This window comes from Polistes canadensis, unplaced genomic scaffold (assembly GCF_001313835.1).
Source record: "Polistes canadensis isolate GaletaPanama2010 unplaced genomic scaffold, ASM131383v1 scaffold_5, whole genome shotgun sequence".
In the NCBI taxonomy this organism is placed as follows: domain Eukaryota; kingdom Metazoa; phylum Arthropoda; class Insecta; order Hymenoptera; family Vespidae; genus Polistes; species Polistes canadensis.
In genome coordinates, this window is record NW_014569552.1 from 450,181 (window position 1) to 470,258 (window position 20,078).

A 20,078-nucleotide genomic window follows, 5' to 3' on the forward strand; every position below is an offset into this window, starting at 1 on the left:
GTGTAGTAGTAGGATTTGCATGGTCATTTGATTTTTATATTTTGTTCTAAATTTTTCTTTCCTTTTTTTTTATAAAATTATATATATATATATAAATTTTTTAATAAACGAAATATTTAAATTTCAATATTGCTCAAAATCTATATATGTGTGTTTGATAAAATGTAGTATGAGTAATAGTAGTAGTAATGTATACGTATGTATGTACGTGTATATGGAAAATATATCGTTCATTACAACATTGTTCACATATTTGCAAAGATTAATACAAAAATGGTATATTTGTTAAAACCAAACGTATCGAACAAAAATATATAATAAACACATTTCGAGAAGAACTTATTCTGTGACATGAAAAATATAAGCGTAAGTAAATATGTGCGTGTGTTAGAGAAGGGGAGAAATAAATCCATCGGTTTTCGATTCATCGTTGATAGGAATCAATCTGCCACGAGAGACACGGCAATATTTAAAATTTTCAAATACACCTGCGAACAATCGCCTGGCAATATCTACCAATAAAATGCATAGATACGCTTTGCGAATATTTCGACGAACGTTTTTGCAAATGCAAATGAATTAATGTATAATAATAATAATAATAATAATAATAATAATACAAGAGAGAAATGAAGATAGATTTAAAAATACGAAAATATAAATAATAATTATAATAATAATAATAATAATATGACGATATTCTCTATTGTTATGTAACAATAACTTAAAACAATAACTTAACTCCATTTACTAGAAAAAAATTAGAATATCACATTAAGAACTAAAAATATTAGACAAATATGATGGATATGAAATAGAAAATTACAACTCTTAAGAATGTATGAATTTTTAATATAATTTTTATAACATTTTACTATGAGATGAATACTATAGAAAATAATATACGTGTGGTTCCATTAAAAACAAAAAATAAAATTTATGACGTCTGTCTTCCTCTAACAATTAAAAAAAATATATATATTTATATATGTAGTTTCATTTAAAAAAACAGAAATTAATTTAGCTTTAAAATTTATTCCAACCATTGAATCTGCAAAAAAAAAAAAAATAAATCAAATTTACACCATACTAAAACGTAAACAAAAAATTTCAATTTTTCAAGAAAAAAAAGAAATAAAACAACCAATATATTTATAATATATACAATTATTTTTGTATTAAAATAAAAAAAATTATCTCTAAAAAAATAGAGAATGACTTTAAAAATAAATAAAATTGATTTTTTTTCTCCTCTCTCTAGGGGGGTATGACTGAATAATCTCAAAAAGAGATAGAAAATAAAACACGTATGTGTTTAACGGTTACTGCATTGCAAGTAAACATTTAAATGCAAGTACTACGTGAAGTCTCAGAGACGAGAGGATTATTAATCTCTTTGCAAACATTACTAACGAAGGACGACCCCGACACGGGTATGTACCTATCTAAGCACGAGGAGGACTGTGCAAAGTCAGGATTGGCCCTCGAGCAAGCAATCAATCTCTTCTCCCTGTCACCTTCCTCTACCTTCGTTTAGATTTTATTTCAGTCAAGAAAATCTTCTTCTTCTTCCTCTTCTTCTTCTTCTTATCCTTATTTTCTATCATTCTTTCTCTTTCTCTTATTTGTTCGTAAGAAGATAACACCTTTTACATTGTGTATTACAACAGAATCCCCCCAAAGTAATTCGATTATTTTTTGTTTTACATTTGCTACTACGAGTTCAAAATTATTTGTTAAAAATATCATTAAAATAAAAATGAATAAATAAAACGAATTTATTTGATCTCTGATGATATGTGCATTTTTGTAATTTTATCAATTGTTGTAAAATAATAAAGAATGTTATCTAATGAATGATTAATTGCACGTGTTTCCTTGAATTCATCTCTGATACGTAAAAAGAAAAGAAAAATAATAACAAAAATAATACGGCAAAGTGAAATTTTAATCTCTGATAAAATTTTAATGAAACTCCCTTATCTCTTGCACGTCTTGTGAATTCTAAGATGAAACAAAAAAAAAATAAAAAGGAAAATAAAAAACTCGTGGAATTAATAAAAAAAAAAGAAAAAAAAATGTTCCTCGTTTATTTCTTCCTTACGATTCTTTAAGAGAAATTTCTTCCTTACGATTCCTTAAAAGAAATGTCTTCCTTACGATTATTATCCGCACTTGTAATACGAATTCTATGGACATTGTGACGTAAGTTAATAAGTTATATGCAGAGATCATAATTCAAATGTCGGAGAGGTTTGTCGATTATTCGTGAAAGTGCCATTCAAGGCCATCTATCTAATCTACTTTTATTTATTTTATTTGTTTGTATTATTTTTATTTTTATTTTTTTTTATTTCAATTTTGTCAGACAAAAAACTTGTCCTTTTGACTTAAGAAAGGCTAGAAGAATTGACTTGTAAGATAGAAAGAAACAAAAAGGAATCTGAAAAAAAGCTTGTATGAGTCTCAGTGGTAGTGTGGCCAACTGGCAAGGTTCGTAAAACGAATTATAAGGGAAGCCAGGTTAGTTATATGGAAAGACTAAGAAATATGAAAAAATATCTACGTGTGTTGTGTTAGCGCATGCGCCTATCACTACTACTAGTATTAATAGTAGTAGTAATCTAGCATAAGGATAGTAGACGAGCATTCCATTTACTGCAATCGCATTTTTGCCGTCGCAAGAGGGTGCAAACGGGTCGGCTGAAAGGAGCAAGAAAAAGGATGGAAAGTGGTTCCCATTTCTTAATTAAATTCGCAAGTAATAGCCTCCTCGTCATTTCTTTCTTTCTTGGCTTCTTTTTTTTTTTTCTTTTATTCTTTCTTTTCTTCTTCTTTTCTACTATTACTACTACTACTTCTTCCCCTATTATAATTTATTTCCCCTTTTTCATTTTTCTTCCCCCTTTTACCTTTCTTTTTTTGTCGAGGAACAATATTCGTAAAAATCCACGGGTTCACAGATCGACTAGACCCGTTTGGTATTTTTTCCTTTTTTTTTTTTTTTTCCATACTATGTAGGTTTAATTCTCCCTTTTTTCTCTCTCTCTCTCTTTTTTTCTTTCGTTAATTAAAAGAATAAAAGAAATACGAATTATGTTTAGACCAAGGTAACGCATTCATATCTTTGAAGGTCTTAGGCATACAATTATTATGAGATCTGAAAAAATCAAATAACTGATGCATTTCAATGAATCAAATTCGTACGTTTGTTTTCTTTGTTAGTTAATATTTTACTATCGTGTTTTCTTTCCTTCCTAACATTTTCCTAGCAACCTAATGTAAAATTGTATCGTTAACAAGAAAGTTTATGCCGATTTTGAGAAAAATGTATGTAAAATATTAAAAGTATCAATCAATAACAACTTTCAAGGCAACTTAATAATGCATCCTATCGTCCATATTGTTTGCTTATCACACAAGCATATACCCTTTTTATTTAATCCTATAAATCAAAGTTGTTTGCGAGATGTTTTAATCTTTTAACTGAAGATGACGAATTCATTCATTCCCAGTACTCTTTGAAAATACAAATAAATTTAAATTAGATGTATCATTTCTTTATCTTTTATCTTAAAGTTTCTATTTTTTTTTATTTTATTAAATAATATATATTATTTATTTTGATATCTTTATTCTTTAATAACCATGCTAAAAACAAATTATGACTTTACGCGTATTAATTTTAATTTTAAAACTTACATAATAAATTTGCCACGCGGCATGCACGAAATGGACTCTTGGAAAATTAGCTTCCCACTTAAAATGTTAAAATGTGACCCCATAAAGAGCGAGAGTCACATCTTTATGTCTAAAACACCTTATGGTAAATATAGCCTTCGTTAATATAGAATTTAATATTGATAGAACTGAAAACACAAGAAATTTTAAATAAAAATAAAACTCAAGAATAAGGAGAAAAATAAGGACAATCAAAATCTACCTCTTATAAGATACTTCGTAAAAGTCTTTTTCTTATTCTTTTTCTCTACTCCTCTTTCTTTTATTCGTTTTATTTATTCTTTTTTTTTTTTTGTTCTTTTTTTTCTGTATCGAAATGTTTATAAGTGATTTAAAAGTTGGCTTACTCGAAGTGAGCACGATCCGTGCGAAAGTCGAAAGTTCCAAGTTTATGGCAAAACTCGAATCGAAATCTACGGATTAAAAGTTCCCCAGTGCTGTGTTCGAGTTAAAAATTCTACGAGGAACTCGATTTATCTAACAGTAACCTCTCGATTGAGTAGGGTTAAAGCGAGAAAGATCCTACTGTTATTATTGTGAAAATACGTGATGGCTTCTATTTCTCCCGTTTCTTCACTTTTAGAGATGAGATTTTATCGCACGGATTATAAAATGTGGATTGGAGGAAAAAGGTATATATAAGGATAAAGGTGGGAACGGAACTTCTCATAATTTCTAATAAAATGCTACAACCTATCTGATTTTACGAGTTATTCGAAACCTCAACCAACCCATTTTTTCTTCCTTTTGTTTTTTTATAATTTTATTTTTCTTTCTTCGATAACACGGCTTCTATTGTAACAAAGATAAATGCGAACACACGCCAACAACACTTTTTTGTCTCCCCTGGGGATTTTTTTACTTTCTTTTCTTTTTTTCTTATATATACTCGAGTACTTATCGTCGCGTGTTCACAATTAAGCTTACGAAAAAGTAGGTAGACCTCGGCGATCTCCATCTTGAATTTATCAATGACAGATCAATGTCAGATTAAGAAAAGTGAGGTTAGGGGTCTCATTAAACGCACGAATGAGAAAGAGAAATCGTTTGATAACTTATTGTGTGTTGTTAACGTTGTTGGTCATTATTGATTTTTAAATAAGTCTCCTTTCCCATTTGTGTCCATTAATTTATCCTTATCGCGATTAAGCTCGTCATAATATCTCTAATACACGTATATATGTATAATACATATAATTAAATATATAATAAATAAATATTTATAAGCAATGTATATTTACGCGTATTTGCATATACATAAACATTTAAAATGCACTGTTTTATTTGCATTTAATACGAGAACATTTGTACAATGAAAATTATTTCGGAAATCTGTGTGTCTGGTAAAAATAAAAATTATTATTTCTAGTGTTTATATATGTGTATAATTATTTATGTATACATATATATATATATTGGATTGATAGAACTTTTGGCGAAATATATACGTTTGCACTATGAATACTTTAATTCGTGCTCGAGTTAATATCGAAGGTGAATATTTTGCATGAAATTGCATCGACGAAAATCACGACATATTTAAAACGAGACACCTCGTGAAAACATTACCTTTATTTTTTCTTTTTTAATCAGGAATTTATTTATCGAACGTAAGAGATGTCGGAGAAAGAATAATTTAGTATATGCATAAGGTTTAAAAATAATATAGAAAGATGAAATTAACGTCATTTCATTTCCTTTTAACTTGATCGTATCTTTTCTGCGCATTATCGCGATATTATTCATACATTTATTAATGCATATCTTATATAATACATTGCTTCAAATAATAATTGTAATAAAAATAGTAAGAATAAAATTGTATTATTGTGTTTTAAGTTTTAATGAAGAGATATTTTTAAGATAAGTATGCGTACACGTAAAATACTTAAACAAAATAATTTAATCTAATGAAATGATTAGAAGAAAATATTAAGAATAATGTTAGATTATTGTATTCTATTAAAAAAAAAAAAAGAAATGTAAGATATACATACACAACACACACAAAAGATTTATAAAAATTGAACAATTAAAATAAATTGAAAATAATAACAATATAACATAACTTAATTATATTTATATTTTAATAAAAATGACACTTCCATAAAAGCATACAAACGAGATAAATATTTATAAAAAATATTTTAATTTAATAAATGAACAAAATTTGGAATTTAAAAAAAATAATATATGTACAAATTTCCAATAAGAATAAAGAACGTAAATAACTCTCACAATTAGTTAAATAGCAAGAGATGTCAAATTGCGCAATATCTAAATGACTGGTATTACTTAACCTTCCGATTAGTTGTCAGATGGAAATAGTCAAGAGATACAGGAAGGTAAATCGTAACCGATTGAACGAGGAATTATCCATGAAGCTTTACATTCGGTATTCCTCTGCATTCTGACTTACTCGATTCGACTCGGTATTCTAACTCGACAGTTGAAACGGATTCTCTTAGACGGACAGCACCAACCATGTTAGAAAATTAAGTTTGGATAGAAGGAATTTTCAATGGCATTCTTAAAAATGACACTTCCGAAGGAGAAGTTTTACATGGTATATATGATCGATTTACTAAAGGATAACTTGTCAAATTAATATCAATCCTTGTCAATTCGTGACAGTTACGGATTTTTATCTTTAACATTTTTCCACCTAATTCATTTTTACATATTGTTATTCGCAGTGTATACGCATAGTAAATCACTAAAGTATACGTAGAATTTATATTTGTTCGTAATGCAAAATTTCCAAAATTCTTCTACACATTTTATTTATTCTTTATATTATATGATACATACACCTAAACCATTTTTTAAATGCAATAAAACGATACATATGTTACAACATACTCACGTCAAATATCTAACAGCTTATCTTACGTTAGACTTTAAATATTTAATATTATAAGTGCTTTTCTCTGCAAGACTAATCCTTCTTTCGAACTTATACTCTTCTTCTGCTTATACCCTCATCAGAGATATAGTATACGAATATTTATTAAAGTAGTTGAATTCTTGTTTATTAGAAGATATATATATATATATATAATATTATACACGATATTAAGCACACGTAGAAATGCGTGTAAGAGAAAACGAGAGAGAAAAAAAACTAGGAAAAAAATACAGAAAGATGAACGAAAAGGAAAAAAGAAAGAAAGAGAGAGAGAGAGAAGGTTAGGATCATAAAGTAGATAAAGTCGAAATAGGTCATCCAATCGAGCTCTGGGATTTCCCTAGTAGTAAACGCTATTCAGAGAGGGTCAGACAAACATCGAGGGAACCGTAATTAGGTCCGCGAATAGACGCAGATTAGCAACTCGTTGTTGAAAAATTTCTTCCTTCCTATTTTTTCTTTTTTGAAAAAAAATCCTATTGTGATCTAGGATAGAAATGAAAGTTGAATATGAGATGGAAAAAGAGAATTTGTTAATGAACATTATCCTACTAAATTCAATCCAATGTGGAGTAAATTTTTTGTTCTTGTTTTCTTTCAATAAATTGTGCAAGTTAAAAAATGGAATTTTGTTATTAAAATTATTAAATAAAATAATAAATAAAAATGTTCCTAAAAGCGATCCAATATGGTATAAATTTTTTCTTGTTTCCTTTGGAAATTTTACAAGCAGAAAAATTGAATTTTCTAATTAAAATATTCATATAGAAAAATAGAGCGGGATAAAGAGAGAGAAAGATAATTGGTTGATCAAAATTTCGCTACCAAGTCAATTTTTATTTTTTGTTTTTCTATTTGAATTTTACAAATTAAAGAATTGAATTTTGTGATTAAAAAAAAATAAACTTTTTCAATCGACATTCGCAATACAGTAAGGATCACTTTGATTACTCGATAATAAACATTCTCATCTCTCTGGTAATCTCTTGTATAGACTCGAACTTTGATCAATATTGAATTAACCCCTTCGAAGAAAAGGGCAAAAGAGTTTCGATAATATCTTACGATATTATGATCCATGAAAAGAAAATAAGAAAAAGGAAAAGAGAAAAATCCGATAGTGAAAATTATCGATTTATTTTGAAATACCTATTTTTCTATATCCCATAAGAGTTCTCGGAAATTTATATTACATAAACTATAAAAAAAAAACTCGCGTTTTAACAAATATTTTGTTCTTTCTTTCTTCTTTATTTTATTTAGTTGAGAAGAACGAAAGTACTGAGAAAAATGTATATCATAACGATTCGTCCTCTCTCTCTTTCTTTTTTTTTTGTCATCCATCAAATACGGATTTGGATTAAATGTACCTTTTCTTTTGTTGCGAGAAGCTCAGTTACTTTTTTATTTTTAGACTGGATCAATTTTTTTATATATGCTATCTTATACGTTACATAAATTCTCTGTTAAGCAGAATTCTTAGTTTAACAGAGAAGCACTTATAATACTATTATATTATATATTTGAAACACAATGTAAGGTCATATTTTAGATGTTACAGATGTAACTCAATAATACATCTATGTCTCGTTTCGTCACGTCATTCAATTTATTTCCTTCGTTTTTTCAATGATTAATTTAAATTTTTAAATTCGATAATACTAAATATAATAATACAAGGAAAATTTAGTTATCCTAATTCTGGCCCTTTTTTCATTTTATAATTTAATACACGATCATACTAAAATAAAATGTGATTAAAAAAATTGGCGCCAAATTTAAACCTCCGAACTTAAGTTTTGTCTAATGTCATTACATTTCTGCTAACACTTATTTGTAAGTAAATTGTTGCAATAGTAAACGATTATTTTGTTCACTTCTAGCATGACATACGAGTTCAAATTATTGAAATATATAGTGGCAAAATAAAAATCATCATTATTTCTGCAGCAACCTAATATAAAAAAGAAGAAAAAAAAATTATATTGCTTTCTCTTGGAAAATAAAAAAGATAATTTGCATAATAATAAGAGAACGTTTGACTCACTCAATAAACAAATCTTTCTTTATTTCTTCTTTCTTGTTCTTGGAAAGAGAAAACGACTTCCTCTTTCTTCTCTATCTTTATTTCATTCTTTCTCTACATTACTGATACTATGGATACTGTGAAGTCGTGAAAGTACGAATAACTAAATGAAAAAGGGCCGAAAAGTAGTGTGGTGGAATAGAATGTTGGAACTCGGCCAATTTTCCATACTCGATGATTCCCCATTAAACTTGCAATATACTCGATACGTACTGCGCAATGCGAAGTTTCAAAAGAAATCTTAATAAAGTACCAAAGAGAACAAAAAAGATGAAGTGTGTGAAAGACAATTAATATAAAGAAGAGAGAGAGAGAGAGAGAGAGAACAAATAAAAAAAAAATATTTTCAAAGTCATGTCTTGCGAATTAAACTCAATTTAAATTTTTTTCAAATTAAACTCAAAAAAAATTGTAAACGTTAAACATATTTTTGTTTTCAAGAAATTAATAAAAGCCTAATTATTTTTTAGATCTAAACAAACATATAATATACTAAAAATAATAATATAAATTTTCATTAATTTATTTTATATTTAAAAAATACATGAAATGAATTAAACTTTTTATACAAAATTAAAAAGTATTTGTAAAATTATCCAATATTATACAATATCATACCAAAGGATAAAATGTATGTAATAAAAAATGAAAATGTGCGAATTTAACATGACAAAAACAAAGGGAAAGTGAGTAATAATATAATTGAATTCGCACTCGAAAAGCTCTTTCGTAAATCCCGTAATACTTGCGGACCATTTGGAAAAGCCACAAATCTCGGTATTTCACGGCCATTAATGAAATCACATTAAATTCGTGCTTCGATGAAGCCTATTCACACACTAAATTCCATATATTTTTACATTAATTACGATATTTGGTATTAAATAATGAAATAGAAAAAAAACTCAATTATTTTTTGGGATATACAATTATATATAATAAACTTGTATGTGTATACATAACTAAATTAATATTTCTAACATTGCACACGTTAAGCTTGATACTATTAGGTATAAAAAATATATGTAAAAATATTTTCAAAAAATAAGAAAAAATTAAGAAAAGAAATTATTTCATTTCTACTCATATGTATGTACATAAATAAAATGAATAAATCTAACTTTGAACTAATTTACAATCCTAGAATTAATAAAAACAAGTCAATATGTTTAAAATAATCTAAAATAAAACTTTGAAAATTCTTATTGTTATTAAAAAAAATATATACAAATTTAATTGGCAATTTCTTTTAATAAGATTGTATTTTTCCTTACACAAAATCAAAGATCTTTAAAATATCAGGAACGACAGGTAAATCATTCATATTAAAAGCAGTAACAAGTCCTAATTAATAATTGCTTGTTTCCCCAACTTTGATAGAAATTCTTACGTAATTTCGAGGAATATAATAAAAAATAGAGCTCGCATTTATACAAAGGTGATGCATCAACAAGAGAAAAATAAAACCATTGAAGTCACATTTTTACCGTAGATTAAATTTTCGAAAAATATTCAATCCTTTTAATCATTCGATTCAAATAGTCAGAGAGAATAATAAAATAACACAAAAATGTAATTAATAATTAATTTTTAAAATATGAAGAGAGAGAGAGAGTACAGGTAACAGAAGAAGGAATATCACGAAAACAGTAATAATTAGCAACATAATTCATTAAAAGTCTACATTATTTGTTTCTGGTATACACATTAGACTAGTCCACTTTTGACTTTGCATTTGAATATTAAATTGATTACGTTCTTGCATGACTATGATATATACACTTTTGTAAATATACGTAAAAATATGTGTATTAATTCAATATATGTTTGATTTGATTTTTTTTTTTAAATTTTAGATGACATTCTTTATTCTGTACCTATATCTTTCGTATATAATTAATAAGAAATTCGTCTTGAGATAAATTACCGAGGATGCCCGCGCTTTTTTCATTGAACGAGTAACAAAAAAAGAATAAAGAAGGATACAAAAATAAAACAATAAAAGTACTGATTGTGTTGCTAACGGATGATATTAAACGATAAAATGTAAGACTTTTTTAATTATTCTCATGTTCTCTCTTTCTCTCTCTCTCTTTCATTTTTTATTCTTTCTTAATAAAAAAGAAATAAACTGAAAAATAAAACCACGCAGATTCATTACAATTTTTTTCGTTTCACTTCGGTCAAATTTGCGCTACACTTCTGTTAAATCTTATCACTGAATAATTCTCGTTAAAGAAATTTCACTTAACCTTTCGCGATATGAATTGATTTATTTCATCAATATGTTTCCACTGTACGAGTCACGAAATCAGTATACTTTACCGGAGAAACAATATATCAATTAAATTTAGTTCTTAAAATAATATAAAGTATTCATGAAAAATCATTATTATTTAAAATACTGTTTTACAGTAACGAAACTTTAAAGAAATTATTAAAAAATAAATCGTCGTTTGTAAATTGGGAAAGTTCACTATAGGCCGACTGCAATCATCATTAATAGAAAACGAGTATTAACTAACAGAAATATTTTTAAAATTGTCGTGTGTTATCGAAAATATTAATGGGGAAAAATAAACCAAAATTTAAAATATAAAAATGGTGTTTACTTACGTCTAATGGAGAAGAAAATGATGTCTTCGTAATTTTCGTGTAATCGTCGTCGTTGTAATCGTCGTCGTCGTCGTGCGTTGACCACGCGCGTAATCCCTTGTGTCTTTGCAACAACGTCGAACGGCAATATAAATAATAATAATAATATTAACCATGGAATAATATGAACACACTCGTAATTGTCGCACACTGTTAGATCCACCCCCACCCCACCCCCCGGCACTCAAATATATTAATAATATATATTATATTATTGCAATAATAATATAATTAATGAGAAAACGAACGCGAGGAAAGTGAAGGAACAACAATAGAGTCGTTCACTTAGAGAGACTCGTCGAACGCGAGACCGAACACGACGAGTTACCGAAAACAACTAACGATGACGAAAACACTTTACGTCTTCGTTCCTTCCGATACGTTCCGATAAGTTCCGATTTGAACAATTTGTTTATTTATTTATCTTTACTTTTCAATCAAAAACGACGACGATGATGTATTATTAATATAACCATCGTTTTGAAGGTTACACCGGAAACAGCACACCAGCAACGAAAACATTAACTGCGAGGATGAAAACCTTTTTTGGTATCACTGCGTTCGACGAGGAAGAGAAAGAAATTAAGTGAGTGAGTGAGTGAGTGAGTGAGAGAGAGAGAGAGAGAGAGAGAGAGAGGAAAAGGAGGAGAGAGAGAGAGAGAGAGAGAGAGAAAGAAAGACACACAGGCAGACAGAGAGAGGAAAACGCGCGTAGTCGAAATAAACACGGAACGAATATAATCAGACACGAGTTAACGATATAATAAATAAAACTATATTAATATAGGAAAAATAATATTTCACTTGTCGCGCACTTTCATATCTTCCTTGACGATAGACTCACCCTCTTTCACGTAATATAGATGCATATGCATATCATTTAAGCTCACGGCCGAGCCGATTTAACGCGCGTAACATTATCGCTAAATCGTAGTCGAATCTTCTAACGAACCTCCTCCCCGCTCTCACCCGTTATTCTAGCTTTCGGTAGCTTTGCAATCGAGCGAGCGTACTCCTCTCCCCGTCGTTGTCGTCGTTGCGTCGTGCTCATTTATCTTCGTTTTCTTCTTCACCCTCCTCCTCCTTCGGCATCAGTCTTTACGATCATCGAAAGACCAAGCGTCTAGTGTCGCGTCTTCACTTTCTTTCTTTCTCTCTTTCTCTCTCTTTTTCTTTCCTTTTATTTCTCTCTCTCCCTCTTCCTCCTGCTCAAGATGCGTGCACCCAGTCCACCTGTCCGAACAACGCACGATCTGGATACACGAAAACTCGCGAATTCGAACGATCACGAGTTTGGCACACCTCTGACCGATAACAAATGCCCGCGTATTTCGATTTATCTTCAATTTGTTACTTCTTCCTTCTTTCCTTCCATCTGTGCTTACTGTTTCTTTCTTTTCTTTTTTTTATATTTCTTTTTGCGTTCGTTTAATCGTCAAATAATAAAACACGAACAATTTATAGTACCTTATGTAGCACAAACACGAAAGCACAGAATAATCAACCACCAGCACCACCTTCTCCGTCCGTTCGAACTCATGACACGACACCTGGATCCTTGATTTCCATAGCTACATCACCATCTACCACCCTCGAGCCCCCTCATCAACGCACCATTTCTATTTGCTGATTTTCATTGTTTGCCAATAAGGAAGGACTATGAGGTCCCTTCTTGAACGATGTATCCATGCATGCATCGAATAACCTCGCGCACCCAAAATGGTGGACGACACTCCCGTGTTCCGCGTTCGCGCTTTAACTCGGTCGCTGCGACCTCCCTCTCTCTCTCTCTCTCTCTCTCTCTCACTCTCTCTCTCTCACTCTCTACCCTTGCTCATATGCTGTGTCGTTATATCTATCTCTCTTTTTCTCTCTTCTTTTTTCTATCTTACTTACTCTATTTCTCTCTCTCTCTCTCTCTCTTTCTATAAGTAACTTTTCATCTTGTTTCTTTTCATAAAAGATTAGGAAATAGATCTTTCGTCGTCACGATAACTCGGGCGTTGCTCGAGTCCGAGAAAAATAGTTCACGAGCTTCGAGGTCACAACAAGAAGACACAGCACCGCACAACTATCACCTCGATTCTCTTTCGCGTTTGAAAATGGACCACCCGTTTATTTGATTATTCTTTCTTCCCCTCACTAATTCACTTTCTCTCTCTCTCTCTCTCTCTCTCTCTATCTATCTATCTATTTATTTTGCTTTCTTCTTCTTCTCGTTCTCCTTTTTCTTCTACTGTCACCCTACTTTGCACTATCTACCCCCTCACTTCATCCCTATCCTTCGCTTTCCAACTCATAGTGCGTGAGTTCTTTCCTCTCTTACTTTTCACCCTTTTCACCCTTTGACACTGTGACACGTCCGGCTGATAAACGCGATAAATGAGACGCGGGTAGAACGCGGAAACGACGAAACAACCGGATATGGTGTTGGACTAGGAGGTAGTCACCTGATCGCGACGCGAAAAGGCCCCGTAGAAAAGCTCGACGGTCTCCTCCTCCTCCTCGAGGGCATTCCAGCGCAGGCAGGGTGGACCGCGACAACGGAAGCAAGGACGGAACCAGCGCCATCCGGCGATCACAACGCGAACCTCTCGACCGACATGGCCGCCGTTTTCGGCCAACCCTCGCGTCAATAACGAGAGGGGGCACCCACTACCACCACCACCACCTCAACCGCTACCCTCTTCTTTCTCTTCCTCCTTTTCCTCCTTCGACACGCGTCCAACCAAGCAGCACTTTCTGTACTTTTCTATCATCCACCGTGCCGCGATCGCGCGCCATCGAGGAAACTTCATCCTCTCGCGACGCGATCGCGACTCCAATCTTTCCAATAAATTCTTATCCTATTCTTTCTATCTCTCTTTTTTTTTCTCTTTTTTTTCTCTTTTTTTTCTCCCTCTTTTTCTATCTACCTAATCTATTTACCTATCTATTTACCTATCTATCTATCCATCTATCTATCGATCTATTTATCTATTTATTTATCTATCCGTCTATCTATCTATCTATTTATCGTTTGTCTCTCTCCCTTTCTCTTTCTCTCTCTCTCTCTCTCTCTCTCTCTCTCTCTTTCTCTTCTCTTCTATCCCCTTTCACTTTACTTCTCCCTGCTGCCCTCTTTAGTTCGTCGCTTTTCTACCCCTTTTTTTTCAACGCTTTTCGATGAAACGGTCACCGAGATAGAACGAGCGGCTGCGCGATTCGAACTGAACGCACCCCCGCATGAGAAGCGCGAACCGTCGCCGAAGATGCTCGATTCGCATCGGAAATAAACGAACTTGAGCTTCCGCGAGCGTAATACCATCTATCGGCGCAATAGTAAGTTTTTTGATGCCTTGAAAACCCCTCGAATGTACTAGGAGTAGTCTCCAGTATATGGTCCGGCAGAAGACCGTTCGCTAATATTGCAGACTAGTATTGCCTAGAAATGTTAATTTTTTTTTGTTTTCTTTCTTTTTTTTAAAATAAATACATTATATATATTATTGTATAGTTATTATGGTATATGTTACGTTAACATAACCATAGAAAAAAGAATATAAAATAAATTGTTTATTATTAATATAATTGTCATGATAAAATTATTGTAGAAAATTAATGAATTTCAATAAAATTGATTATATGTTCGTTTCTAATTATTATTGTAACGTTGAAAATTCCAATCCACTTCTACGTTTTCCCCTTCTTCACCTGTTGTCATCTGGAGAACCTCTTGTTCCACTTCTTCTTCCAGTGTCTGAAACGTAATTACATTTCTTAACATCTTGTAATAAATCAAGCCTAATTGCGGATCTATTTGTACCGGTTGTATCATCAAACATCGTAAACGATATAATTCTTCTTCTAACTCCAAATGTCGTTTGTTGTCTTCCAAAGATTTTTTATAATTTAATAACCAAAAGCCTAAATAGCCAACCGGATCGTAAGGTTTTTTTGCAACAATTTCTTTGAATGCCATTCTCAAAGGAATCTTCATGTATTTTCTCAACCATTTTCCATCATAGGACAAGTTTAAGTCTTCCGTGAGGGAGCTAGGACAACTCGGTAAAGTTTCTACTTCGTCTTCTTCTTCTTCTTCTTCTTCCTCTTCTTTTTCTTCTTCCTCTTCTTCTTCTACTTCTACTTCTTTTGTTATCTTCCTCTTCATTTCTTCATTGGTACTCTCTTCATCGTAAAGATCCCATCTACTATCTCTGTTCCAGGTAACATCGTCTCGCTTTTTTATACTCTTACGAATTTTCTTCTGAAAATATTATGCGAGCATTATGCGTAACATTTTTTCCTGATGTCATTTCTTTTAACTACTTGTAGTTGTATAACCACTTGTTTCTTTTTTTTTTTTTTATTATTAAACATGTACCTTATATCTTCTCTGATCTCGAAGATGTTTTGCTGTTTTTCGAGGATCTAACAAGAAAAAGGAACAAGTTAAACATTTTTATAGGGTATCATTCCTTATACGTAATCTTCAAAAACACTTACCCAACATATCTCGAAAAGATTCCGAAATGCTAGATTGATCTTTTGGTACCAGCATTAAAGATGACATCAATAATTCCTTTAAAGTTTCTTTGCTAAGAATGAAAAATAAATATTAAGAACGGTACTCAGACTCGGAATAATTTGTTGACCAAAATTCATGTTATATTTGACCTCAAGTCACCGTAAACGCGTGCACTTCTATCACCAAGTTTTTCCACAACAACTGACATAGGATCACGAACACGCAACTCTGTAAGCGGAACCTTCTGTTTCTCCATTCTCATCTCGCGTCTCTCCATATTGTATGAAATATATTCAAGTTTCTCTGGTGTTCTCTTTGCCTTCTCCGTCAACTCGAACATATATTAAATGTTAGATCTTCACGCGAATTATAAACGTCAAGACGTAACAATAATAAAGAAAAAATAATATAAAAGATGAAGATCGTTGGAAGAAGGAAAAAATGACTTATTGCAAATATAAACGGTGTGACGAAAAATTATTCCAAAGTTGTATACGAAGTTATCGGAAATAACAATTTTGTCCTATATCGAATGATAAGATAAAATAAATATTCATTAGAAATTTTAAAGCCACGTTAAACAATATGTTATTTTCACTACGTTCTAATCAGTGTAATAAAGTCATAACAATCATCTCTCGCGTAACGTTCGATGTCACATCGGCAATTAAATCCGACATATTTCAGCGATAAATTTCTACAATAATCTTCAATCATCTGTAGGAAAATGTGTAAGATGATTACACGTGGCTAATGTTTTTCAACGATTCGACTTATGTTAAAAATGAAAAATAAGAAAACAAAAAATAAAGAGACAATGACAAAGTTTAAATTAACTGACGACGCGTCGTGGAAAATACATTCAGATAACACCACCTTTTATAGATCGCGCGATCTGAGATGTAAACACGCGAAACGTTCATGAATAATCAAATCGTGTCTTGACGACAGTAAATATGTCATCGTCTTATCGGAAAGTAAATGCATCACGTCTTGTCTCCTGTCGCCTTCCTCGTGTGGAGGATCCGTGTATTAGGGTATAGGAAGACAGTCTAGAAATCATTGACGGCACACGCAATACGTGTGCTTTTACAACCCTCTGTTGCTGCTAACTGGAAAATTCAACGATCGAAGAATGTCCGACGCGAAGGATCCTGAGAAACAGGAACGTCCAAAAATAATAATTTGGCCGCAATGGTTAGCAGCTTGTGCAGGTACAAATTTTTTATTCTTTCATACACAAAATTCTTGCTAATATTTTGAACAGTAAGTTTAGCTCCGATCGTAAGTGGTCTTGCAAACGGTTGGACATCGCCATACTTGGCACAATTGACATCAACGACAGCTGACGTATCTGCCAAACTGACGGAAAACGAAGCGTCTTGGGTAGCTTCTCTCTTAAATCTTGGTAGAGTTTTCGGAGCTTTAATCGGTGCGGTAATTCAAGGTAATAATGTTTCATTGAAATCGGAATAAGGATTCGTTGAGACAACCCCCTCTTGCTGAAAATCCAAAAAGTTTCTCCGATTGTCAAGAAATGTTAATATCAAATATTATTTCGAAGAAACAATAAAAAAACGATATAACGAGGAAGAAGAATATTCAAAATATAATCGTAATAGTTTGATTCAGTTGACTCAACCGATCCTCTATTCCAGCATGAAAAAACAGATTGAACAATTGGCGAACAGAACAATTTGAGCACAACGCGATACGCGACCTAAGAACAAGCCAGCCACGACTCAGCAATTATCGAATTGTACGATAAAGTGGCGATATGTAGAAACAAAAAGATCTACATTCGAATTAACTCTTTGGAAGGAGGAAAGAAAAAATGAAAGAAAAATAAATGGAACATCGATCGAACCGAGTGAATAATCCTGATGAAAGGACAGGAAGAGAGTGTTCTGAGTTGTGGTGATCTTGTTCTCAGGATGACATATCTGTAATGCGTGTGTCACGACACGATCTTCAGAGTATGTTGGACGAAAGAAACAGCTTGTCATCGGTGGTCTACCATTGGCCTTGAGTTGGGTATTCAGTATATGCGCAACGTCAGTTACGTGGCTCTACATATCGAGATTCTGTTCTGGAATTGGATCAGGCATGGTCTGGTTATCCCTCGTTTTGTACCTAGGAGAGATCGCTGATCCCAAAATTCGTGGAGCTTTGGTAATATTCTATATCTTCTTATTTAATTCCTACAAAAATATTCGATTTATTTCTTTATCTATCCTCTTCAATTTATTCAAAATTCCTATATACAGAGAAGATAATATTATACTGTTATTGATTCTCATAATTCGAAAATTAACTTGAAAATTCATATACACGTATCAGCATAAATATCGAATCGATACTTACTACATACACACACATATATATATATGTGTATATAGATATACGTAATTTCTTGTGAACGTAAGATACCCTAAAGCTACTCAGCTTAGCCTTTTCACAAAAGAGAAGATCTTAACCGAGGTCACGCCTTCAGATATCCATGAACGTAAACGCAGCGTCCGTGGGTATGTTCTTGGGCAACGTGATGGGTCCTTATCTGTCCATGGAGATGTTCGCTTACGTGAGCCTCGTACCGAATATCCTCTTCATGGCTCTCGTATCCCTGATACCCGAATCACCGTACCATTACGTCCTCCACGGAGATATCGACAAAGCAGAGGCATCTTTGAAGTGGTTCCGACGAGAAGCTGACGTGAAGGCTGAGATGCGAGAGCTTCAGGATTTCGTCGATGGTGCTGAAAGCAGTATTATCATGAGACTTAAAGCATTCATACTTCCAGGTATATCTATTATTTATTATATATATAACCCCGTGGTATATATATTGAACAAAAATAAATATATATATATATGGTAACTAAATTTAATATGGAACACTTCATTTTAAAAAATGACCAAATTTTCGTTAATTTTGTAGAAGCTTAAGTGTCTTAAAATTATAGGAAAAAATGTAAAATAATAAAAAAATACGGTAGCTAAGATAGAACTCCAAGGAAATTTGTAGGCAAAACACTTTATTTGTACTATAAAAAATGAATATTAATATTCAAATGAAAAAATATCTTTTGATTTGTAAAATTTGTTTTATATTGTATTCATTTGTTGTGCTTTAGTTATCGATAGTTTACGTTATTTATTTGCCATATTAGAGACACAGTTATCCTATATATTAATTTGATAACAGGACGACTAATAATTATCGTGTCCGTTTGTTCATAGGTAATTTGAAGAAAGTCATAATCTTGTTCATTTTGAACGTATTCGTTCACGCAAGTGGATACGCAACAATTAACGCCTATGCTGAAATAATCGTAATTAAATCTGGCATGAATCTTACGGCTAGCGTGGTTGTCATGATTTTAGGATTTGCTACGATTGTAGCTGGAACTAGTGCAACTGTGATGGTAGACAGATTTGGCAGAAGATCTTTGTTAATGATATCAGGTCTTGGAGTTGCTATATCTCTCGGATTGCTTGGTCTACATTTCCACATCTTGTCGATTGGCATCGAATCGTCAATCCTCGAGTGGCTACCACTCACTTCAATGCTATGTTATAATATTTTCTTAGCTTGTGGCTTCGTGACGGTGCCAGGTGCACTTTTAGGAGAAATGTTCCCCGCAGATTTGAAAACCTTAGCTTCTCTTCTATTAGGATGTGGAAACGCAATGCTATCCTTCATCTCAACGAAAAGTTTTCAACCTTTTATTGACCTAATTGGGGAAAAATTCGTATTCTGGTCTTTCGGTTTTATCGTCTTATCATGTGTTCCTTACGTTTATTATTTTATACCGGAAACTAAAGGGAAGAGTCTTCTTCAAATTCAAAAGTCCATTAAAAAATAAAACGTCGAAGCGTTCTTTCAACAGTAATAAATTTATTTAAAATATATCATCTATGTTCAGCCAAAAATCACTAATTAACATTTATGCTAATTTGAGGTATTGCTCGTCAAAGAAATTTTTAATGACGAAAATCAGGTATGGGGAAAATATACTTTTTGTTAATACTCTCGCAAACATATTTCTAAAGTCATCAATAATTAATGTAATAAATTTAATTAAGAATTTAATTATAATTTATATAATAATGTGATACTCTACATATAAACAAAAGACTGTCGCAACACTGACCGTAGATAATAATTATAATAATGATAA

At 31.7% G+C, this 20,078-nt stretch overlaps 3 protein-coding genes across 10 annotated transcripts in view; 1 reads left to right on the top strand and 2 right to left on the bottom strand.

Moving 5' to 3' along the window:
- LOC106787956 (inactive rhomboid protein 1) overlaps positions 1–14,334 on the bottom strand; it is a 243,532-nt gene extending 229,198 nt beyond the window's left edge. For 5 of the 8 annotated variants that reach the window (XM_014750754.1, XM_014750764.1, XM_014750819.1 and 2 more), the window contains exon 1: positions 11,352–14,334. The gene's annotated coding sequence lies outside the window, so the exon portion shown is untranslated. The remainder of the gene's footprint in view (positions 1–11,351) is intronic. The other 3 variants (XM_014750782.1, XM_014750791.1, XM_014750772.1) reach the window with 3 other exon arrangements.
- A 690-nt stretch (positions 14,335–15,024) lies between these two features.
- On the bottom strand, positions 15,025–15,351 carry LOC106787880. The gene has a single exon (XM_014750618.1). It carries the CDS (start codon positions 15,349–15,351, stop codon positions 15,025–15,027), a length of 327 nt encoding a protein of 108 aa, XP_014606104.1.
- A 1,681-nt stretch (positions 15,352–17,032) lies between these two features.
- Positions 17,033–19,763, top strand: LOC106787888 (facilitated trehalose transporter Tret1-like). Its single transcript, XM_014750629.1, has 5 exons — positions 17,033–17,111; positions 17,165–17,344; positions 17,873–18,069; positions 18,392–18,698; positions 19,138–19,763. The coding sequence occupies exons 1-5, from the start codon at positions 17,033–17,035 to the stop codon at positions 19,761–19,763; spliced, it is 1,389 nt and encodes a 462-aa protein (XP_014606115.1).
- Positions 19,764–20,078: the final 315 nt, after the last annotated feature.